The sequence below is a fragment of the Ailuropoda melanoleuca genome, unplaced genomic scaffold (genome assembly GCF_002007445.2).
Source record: "Ailuropoda melanoleuca isolate Jingjing unplaced genomic scaffold, ASM200744v2 unplaced-scaffold6751, whole genome shotgun sequence".
Classification (NCBI taxonomy): domain Eukaryota; kingdom Metazoa; phylum Chordata; class Mammalia; order Carnivora; family Ursidae; genus Ailuropoda; species Ailuropoda melanoleuca.
This window is the reverse complement of record NW_023242181.1, coordinates 1-9699: the sequence shown is the minus strand read 5'-3', so window position 1 is coordinate 9699 and position 9699 is coordinate 1. Positions and strand designations below refer to the sequence as shown.

Genomic DNA, 9699 nt, shown 5'->3' with positions numbered 1-9699 from the left:
ATCACTTTATAATACCATAAACAAGCACAAAAAGGAGTATTCCCTGTGCCCTTTCACTGTATCTCAGTGAGACAGAACTTTTTGAAATGTCTTAGTAAAAGTAGTACTTCATTTGATATTCTTATCAATATTACTAATTACAACAAATTAATTTTACATTATACTTTAGAAAGAATTTCCAATTTTCTGCTCCTAATATGTAATCCAGTATCTTGACTAGCTTAATGATTGCCCCACACAATGTTTTTATTTATATTATTATTTACATCTTATCAAAATGAAATCATACTCTTGGGGAACAGGTTATGATGATGACAGCTTTGTAGTTTTAACAGAAACCTCACTGTTTGTTACTTTATCAAAAAAAGAATTTGGTGTTTTCAGGAAGAACCAGCATACTCCGTTAAATTGCAGTAACCAAGTCATCTCCATGTCTTCCAAACCAAAGAATGTGTCCAGCACAGAAGCCACCAACTCCGTTAGCTGCTTCATCCTCATGGGCTTTCCCTCAAGCCCAGAAATGCAGCTCCTCTACTTTGGACTCTTCTCAGTAGTCTACATCCTGACTCTGATGGGGAATACGGTCATTGTCTATGCTGTGCTGTGGGACCGGCATCTTCACACCCCCATGTACATCTTCTTGGGAAATTTCTCTCTCCTAGAAATATGTTATGTCACCACGACCATCCCCAATATGTTGGCCAATTTCCTGTCCACAAGCAAGTCTATCTCCTTCGTGAGCTGTTTCACACAGTTCTACTTCTTCTTCTCTTTTGGGTGTGATGAGGGCTTCTTCCTTTGCATCATGGCCTTTGACAGGTACCTTGCCATCTGTCATCCTCTACATTACCCATGCAATGGGTAAACAGCTGTACACCAGACTTGTCATCTTCGGATAGTCGGGTGGGCTCATCCTCTTACTAACCCCAGTTGTTCTCATTTCACAGTTGCCCTTCTGTGGCCCAAATACCATCAACCATTTTTTGTGTGACCCTGTCCCACTGATGATGCTGTCTTGTTCTGAAGACACCATAACTCAGCTCATTTATTCTACTTTCAATGCTATTTTCATGATTGGGACCTTCCTCTTTATTCTTTGCTCCTATGCTCTGGTGATTCTGACTGTACTGTGGATGCCCTCATGGGCTGGCAAACACAAGGCTTTCTCCACTTGTGCTTCTCATTTGGCTGTTGTCATTCTGTTTTTTGGCTCTATTATGGTGATGTATATTAGTCCTGGATCAGGACACCCTGTGCAAGTGCAGAAAATTGTGACCTTATTTTATTCTGTGATAACACCCCTCTGCAATCCTCTAATATATAGCCTCAGGAACAAGGAGATGAAGACTGCCTTAAGGAAAGTCTTTGGGACTGAAATATCTGCCCATAAAATATAAATCAGAAGTCAGACAGAAACAAGTTCCACCACAACCTATCTTAATAAGATACGAGGCAAGATAATTTTCTAGAGAATTCAACAATTTTGGTTAGGGAACTGTTACAATAAAGCCCACCATCATCTTAAATATCCCTCACTGCATGATAGACTAGTTTTCTTTAATAAATAAAACTGTCTTAGTCTCTTCAACAAATACTGTTGGGAAAACTGGACAGCCACATGCAGAAGAATGGAACCGACCACTTTCTTACAATATACACAAAAATAAACTCAAAATGGATGAAGGACCATATCAGATAAAGAGCTGGTATCCAAAATCTATAAAGAACTTAACCAAACTCAACACCTGAAGAACAAATAATACAATCAAGAAATGGGTGGAAGACATGAACAGAAATTTCTGCAAAGAAGACATCCAAATGGCCAATAGACACATGAAAATATGTTCCACATCACTTGTCATCAGGGAAATACAAATCAAAACCACAATGAGATACCACCTCATACCAGTCAGAATGTCTAAAATTAACAACTCAGGAAACAACAGATGTTGGTGAGGATGCAGAGAAAGGGGAACCCTCCTACGCTGTTGGTGGCAATGCAAAATGGTACAGCCACTCTGGAAGACAGGATGGGAGTTCTCCAAAAAGAGGGCACTTGTTGTGATGAGCACTAAGTGTTATATGTAAGTAATGAATCATTACATTCTACTCCAGGAACCAATATTGCACTATATTTTAACTCACAAAATTTAAATTAAAAAGAACAAAAATAAATAAAAATAAAAATAAGGGACACCTTGGTGGCTCAGTTAGTTAAGCACCTGCCTTTCATTCAGGTCTGGTTCCCAGGGTCCTAGGATCAAGTCCTGCATCAGGTTCCTTGTTCAGTGGGGAGCCTGCTTCTCCCTATGCCTGACTCTCCCTCTGCTTGTGCTTTCTCTTTCTGTCTCTGACAAATAAATAAATAAATAAATAAAATCTTAAAAAAAATAAAAACAGTCTAACCAACACTAGACTTGCAGAAAAAGGAGTTAAATCTTGACTAATATTTGGCCCTTTATATTTAGCATCTATCTTAATCCTATTGGAGATACACAATAGTCACAAAATTCCTTTTTTATTTTTATGAGTTAATTTTTTAAATAATTTTTATTATGTTATGTTAGTCACCATACAGTACACCCTTCGTTTTTGATATAGTGTTCCATGATTCATTATTTGCGTATAATACCCAGTGCTCCATGCAATACATGCCATCCTTAATACCCTTCATTGGCCCATATGAATCCCCTACCCCTGTCCCCTCTGAAGCCCTCAGTTTAATTCCCAGAGTCCATAGTCTCTCATGGTTCATTCCCCCTTCTCTTTACCCCCTTCATTCTTCCCTTCCTTCTCCTACCAATATCCCTGCTATTCCTTATGTCCCATAAATGAGTGAAACCATATGATAATTGTCTTTCTCTGCTTGACTTATTTCACTTAGCATTATCTCTTCCAGTCCCGTCCATGTTGCTGCAAATGTTGGGTAATAGTTCTTTCTGATGGCTGAGTAATATTTCATTGTATATATGGACCACATCTTCTTAATCCATTCATCTGCTGAAGGGCATCTCAGCTCCTTCCACAATTTAGCTATTGTGGACAATGCTGCTATGAACATTGGGGTGCATATGGCCTTTCTCTTCACTACATCTGTATCTTTGGGATAAATACCCAGTAGTGCAATGGCTGGATCAAAGGGTAGCTCTATTTTTAACTTTTTAAGGGACCTCCACACTGTTATCCACAGTGGCTGTGCCAACTCGCAATCCCACCAAAAGTGTAAGAGGGATCCCCTTTCTCCACATCCTCTCCAACAATTGTTGTTCCTTGCCTTGTCAATTTTTGCCATTCTAACTGGTGTACAGTGGTATCTCAATGTGGATTTGATTTGAATTTCCCTGATGGCTAATGATGTTGAACATTTTTCCATGTGTCTGTTAGCCATTTGTATGTCTTCATTGGACAAGTGTCTGTTCATATCTTATGCCAGTTTTTTTTATTTATTTGTTTCTCGTGTATTGAGTTTGAGAAGTTCTTTGTAGATCTTGGATACTAATCTTTTATCTGTAGTGTCATTTGCAAATATCTTCTCCCATTCTGTGGGCTGCCTCTTAGTTTTTTTGACTGCTTCTTCAGCTGTGCAGAAGCTTTTTATCTTGATGAAGCCCCACAATTTATTCTATCTTTTGTTACTCTTGCCTTTGGAGATGTGTCATGAAAAAACTTGCTGTGGCTGATGTCGAAGAGGTCACAGCCTATGTTCTTCTCTGTGATTTTGATGGATTCCTGTCTCACATCGAGGTCTTTCATCCATTTGGAGTTTATCTTTGTGTATGGTGTGAGAGAGTGGTCAAGTTTCATTCTTTTGCATGTAGCTGTCCAATTTTCCCAGCACCATTTATTGAAGAGACTGTCTTTTTTCCACCAGATGTTTTTTTCTGCTTTATCAAAGATTAGTTGCCCAAAGAGCCAAGGGTCAATTTCTGGGTTCTCTATTCATTCCATTGGTCTCTGTGTCTGTTTCTGTGCCAGTATCATGCTGTCTTTGTGATCACAGCTTTGTAGTATAGCTTGAAATCCAGCAACGTGGTACCCCCAGGTTTGTTTTTCCTATTCAACAATTCCTTGGCGATTTGGGGCCTTTTCTGGTTCCACACAAATTTAAGGGCTGTTTGTTCCAGTTCTTTGAAAAATGTCCTCGGTATTTTGATCNCTGGTTCCACACAAATTTAAGGGCTGTTTGTTCCAGTTCTTTGAAAAATGTCATTGGTATTTTGATCAGGATGGCATTGAAAGTGTAGATTGCTCTGGGTAGCATAGACATTTTAATTATGTTTATTTTTCTGATCCATGAGCGTGCAATCTTTTTTCCATCTTTATGTGTCTTCCTCTATGTCTATCAAGAGTGCTTTGTAGTTTACAGAGAATAGATCCTTTTCCTCTCTGGTTAATTCCGAGATATCGTATGATTTCTGGTGCTATTGTAAATGGAATCGATTCCCTAATTTCTCTTTCTTCAGTCTCATTGTTCGTGTACAGAAATGCAACTGGAGGAGGGAGGAGTTAAGATGGCGGAGGAGTAGGGGACCCCTTCTTCAGCCGGTCCCCTGAGTTGAGCTGGATAGGTACCAGACCAGCAGGAATATCCACGGAATCAGCCTGAGACGCAGGAAGATACATCTGGATNGAAGATACTTCTGGATCTCTACAAATGAACATCTCCAGCACTGAGTATCAAGGTACGAAGCAGGGAGCCATGAAACCGCACACAGATATCAGATATCGGAAGATAAACAGAAGGGGGAGGGAGCCGCTGTGTCAGCGCACTGGGAAGCGGTAGCCACCTGCACGGGGGAGCGGAGGACCGCAGACCCGCACGCTTGAGACAGCAGACCGAAAACGGGAGCTCTGGGAGCCCACGCAGGGCAGCTGGCGGCTGGAGGGCCACCTGCACCAGGGAGCGGGCGGACCACGGACCCGCACACTTGAGACAGCAGATTGAGAACGGGAGCTCCGGGAGCGTGCGTGGGGCGGCTGCCGGCTGGTGGGCCACCAGCACAGGGGAGCAGGTGGACTCGTGGAAGGCACCCACGAGACAGCAGACTGAGAACGGGAGCTCCAGGAGCGTGCGCGGAGTGGCTGGCGGCTGGCGGGCCACCTGCACCAGGGAGCGGGCGGACCCGCACCCTGGAAACAGCAGAGAGTCTGTGAGCCGGGAGCGTGTGCCACCAAGCATCTCACAGAGCTCTGGAGCTCCGGTGTGCTCACTGGATTCAGGCTGACAGGAGCTCCAGGAGCATGCACGGGGCGGCTGGACGCTGGCGGCTGGCGGCTGGAGGGCCACCTGCACGGGGCAGCAGGTGGACTCGCGATCAGCACCCGAGAGACACCAGATGGAGACCGGGAGCTCCAGGAGCCCACGCAGGGTGGCTGGCGACTGGCGGCTGGTGGGGTTGGAAACACAAAGGACAGAGACGCGCCAGCCCTGGAAGTGAGGGCTGGGACGCCGGGTGTGGGGCGCACAGCCCGGGATGCTGCAGGGTTGAGCAGCACCAACAGAAACAGAGTTAAAGTGGTGAGAATACCAGTGGAGAACGATCTGCAATCCCTCTGTTCTGAGACAGAGGCAGAATTTCAGCCGCTGCTGCTCTGACTCTCAGAAGAGGCATAGCAAACCACCAGGGAAAGCCGCCAGAGAATAAAAGCCCAGAAATACCAGCTCACAGGGAGCCCATCCCCAACCCCCCTTGCAGGGGACATGGAGATTCTACCCAAACAGGGTTTTTTGAGTACTGGCTGGCAGGCCCCTCCCCCAGAAGGCAGGCTGAAAAATCAAGAAGCCCACAACCCGGAGCGCCTGAGTGGTGCAGTCATTAAGCTCCTGTCTTTGGATTAGGGTGTGATCACAACGTTCCGGAAAGGAGTCCCTCATCGGGCTTCTCCACCAGGAGCCTGCTTCTTCCTCTCCCACTCCCCTGCTTGGGTTCCCTTTCTTGCTGTCTGTCTGTCTCTCTCTCTCAAATAAATAAATAAAATCTTTAAAGAAGAAGCCCACATCCCTAAGATCTCTATAAAACAAGGGCGCACGGCCTGGGTCCCAATCAATAACTTGGGCTCTGGACAACCCTGCAATCTCTCTTCATCAGAACGCAATTTCTCCTCATCAGTATGACGAGAAGGAGAAGCCCCCCCCAGCAAAGAAAAGATGAGTCTGTGGCCTCTGCCACAGAATTAATACATATGGATGTATCCCAATTTACGGATGTATCCCAATTATCAGAAATGGAATTCAGAGCAACAATGGTCAAGATGATGAGTAAACTTGAAAAAAGCATCAGAGAAAGCGTTGCTGAGAATATAGAATCCCTAAGGGCAGAAATGAGAGCGAATCTGACAGAAATTAAAAATTCTATGAGCCAAATGCAGTCAAAACTAGAGGCTCTGACGGCNCACGCTCTGACGGCCAGGTTCACTGAGGCAGAGGAAAGCATTAGCGAATTGGAGGTTGGGTTAGTAGAAAAAAAATGAAAATAGAAGCTGGTCTTAAAAAAATCCATGCCCATGAATGTAGATTACGGGACATTACTTACTCTATGAAATGATCCAATGTCAGAATCATCGGCATCCCTGAAGGGGTGGAGAAAAACAGAGGTCTAGAAGAGATATTTGAACAAATTGTAGCTGAAAACTTCCCTAATCTAGCAAGGGAAACAAGCATTCGTGTCCAAGAGGCAGAGAGGACCCCATCCAAGCTCAACCAGGACAAACCTACGCCACGGCATGTCATAGTGCAATTCGCAAATATTAGATCCAAGGATACAGTATTGAAAGCGGCCAGGGCAAAGAAATTTCNTTATTGAAAGCGGCCAAGGCAAAGAAATTTCTCATGTACCAAGGCAAAGCTATCAGAATTATGTCAGACCTGTCTACACAGACCTGGAATGAGAGAAAGGNAATGTAGATTACGGGAGATTACTGACTCTATGAAACGATCCAATGTCAGAATCATCGGCATCCCTGAAGGGGTGGAGAAAAACAGAGGTCTAGAAGAGATATTTGAACAAATTGTAGCTGAAAACTTCCCTAATCTAGCAAGGGAAACAAGCATTCGTGTCCAAGAGGCAGAGAGGACCCCATCCAAGCTCAACCAGGACAAACCTACGCCACGGCATGTCATAGTGCAATTCGCAAATATTAGATCCAAGGATACAGTATTGAAAGCGGCCAGGGCAAAGAAATTTCTCACGTACCAAGGCAAAGGTATCAGGATTACGTCAGACCTGTCTACAGAGACCTGGAATGAGAGAAAGGCTTGGGGGGGCATTTTTAAAGCTCTTTCAGAGAAAAACATGCAGCCAAGGATCCTTTATCCAGCAAAGCTGTCATTCAGAATTGATGGAGAAATAAAGACGTTCCAAAATCGCCAATCATTAACCAATTTCGTAACCACGAAACCAGCCGTAACGGAGATATTAAGGGGGGTTCTATAAAGGTAAAAAGGCCCCAAGAGTGATACAGAGCAGAAAGTCACAACCGATAGAAACAAAGACTTTACNTAACATGGCATCATTAAAATTCTATCTCTGAGTTCTCAGTGCCAATGTTAATGGTTTAAATGCTCCCATAAAACGCCACAGGGTTGCAGATTGGATAAAAAGACATGACCCATCCATTTGCTGTCTACAAGAGACTCATTTTGAACCCAAAGATGCATTCAGACTTAGAGTAAGGGGATGGAGTACCATCTTCCACGCAAATGGACCTCAAAAGAAAGCTGGAGTAGCAATTCTCATATCAGATAGACTGGATTTTAAACTAGAGGCCATAGAGAGAGATACAGAAGGGCACTATATTATTCTTAAAGGAAGTATTCAACAAGTGGATATGACAATTATTAATATATATGCCCCCAACAGGGGAGCAGCAAGATACACAAGCCAACTCTTAACCANGAAAGATGCATTTAGTCTTAGAGTAAGGGGATGGAGTACCATCTTCCACACAAATGGACCTCAAAAAAAAGCTGGAGTAGCAATTCTCATATCAGATAGACTGGATTTTAAACTAGAGGCCATAGAGAGAGATACAGAAGGGCACTATATTATTCTTAAAGGAAGTATTCAACAAGTGGATATGACAATTATTAATATATATGCCCCCAACAGGGGAGCAGCAAGATACACAAGCCAACTCTTAACCAAAATAAAGAGACATATAGATAAGAACACAGTAATAGTAGGGGACCTCAACACCCCACTATCAGAAATAGACAGAACACCCTGGCAAAAACTAAGCAAAGAATCAAAGGCTTTGAATNCGGAGAGACACAGAAGGGCACTATATTATTCCTAAAGGAAGCATTCAACAAGTGGATATGACAATTATAAATATATATGCCCCTAACAGGGGAGCAGCAAGATACACAAGCCAACTCTTAACCAAAATAAAGAGACATATAGATAAGAACACAGTAANGAAAATACAGTAATAGTAGAGGACCTCAACACCCCACTATCAGAAACAGACAGAACACCCTTGCAAAAACTAAGAAAAGAATCAAAGGCTTTGAATGCCATACTTGATGAGTGGACCTCATAGATATATATAGAACACTACACCCCAGAATGAAAGATTACTCATTCTATTCTAATGCCCATGGAAAATGCTCAAAAAATAGATCATGTCCTGGGACACAAAACAGGTCTAAACCAATACCAAAAGATTGAAATTATCCCATGCATATTCTCAGACCACAATGCTCTGAAATTGGAACTCAACCACAAGGAAAAACCTGGAAGAAACTCAAACACTTGGAGGCTAAGAACCATCCTGCTCAAGAATGACTCGATAAACCAGGAAATCAAAAAACAAATTAAACAATTTATGGAGACCAACGAGAATGAATACACAACGGTCCAAAACCTATGGGATACTGCAAAGGCAGTCCTAAGGGGGAAATATGTAGCCATCCAAGCCTCACTCAAAAGAAGAGAAAAATCTAAAAAGCAGTTTCTATATTTTCACCACAAGAAGCTGGAAGAGCAACAGAGGGACAGGCCTAACCCACTCACAAGGAAGCAGTTGACCAAAATTAGAGCAGAAATCAATGAATTAGAGACCAGAACCACAGTAGAGCAGATCAACAGGACTAGAAGCTGGTTCTTTGAGAGAATCCATAAAATTGATAGACCACTGNTCATAAAATTGGCAGGCCACTGGCAAGGCTGATCCAAAAGCAAAGAGAAAGGGCTGAAATTATTAAAATTATGAGTGAAAAGGGAGAGGTCACGGCCACAATATTGAAATTGGAAGGATTATTAGAAATTTTTATCAACAGCTATATGCCAAATAACTAAGCAATCTGGAAGAGATGGAGACCTTTCTGGAAACCTATAAACTACCAAGACTGAAACAGGAAAAAATTGATTTCTTAAACAGGCCAATTAACTATGAAGAAATTGAGTCAGTGATAAACAACCTTCCAAATAATAAAACTCCAGGCCCAGACGGTTTTCCTGGGGAATTCTACCAAACATTCAAAGAAGAAATAATACCTATTCTCCTAAAGCTATTTCAAAAAATAGAAACAGAAGGAAAGCTACCAAACTCATTCTATGAGGCTAATATTACCTTGATCCCCAAACCAGGCAAAGACCCCCTCAAAAAGGAGAATNACCCCTCAAATAGGAGAATTACAGACCGATTTCTCTAATGAATATGGACGCCAAAATCCTCAACAAGATCCTTGCTAATAGA

The 9699-nt window shown here is 42.7% G+C and overlaps 1 protein-coding gene across 1 annotated transcript; it reads left to right on the top strand.

Annotated features, from left to right (window-relative positions):
* The first annotated feature begins 277 nt into the window (after positions 1-277).
* Positions 278-1397, top strand: LOC117800288 (olfactory receptor 11H6-like). The gene is given in 2 exon segments (XM_034652817.1): positions 278-852; positions 854-1397. Coding segments are annotated over 2 exon segments (1119 nt in total).
* The last annotated feature ends 8302 nt before the right edge of the window (positions 1398-9699 follow it).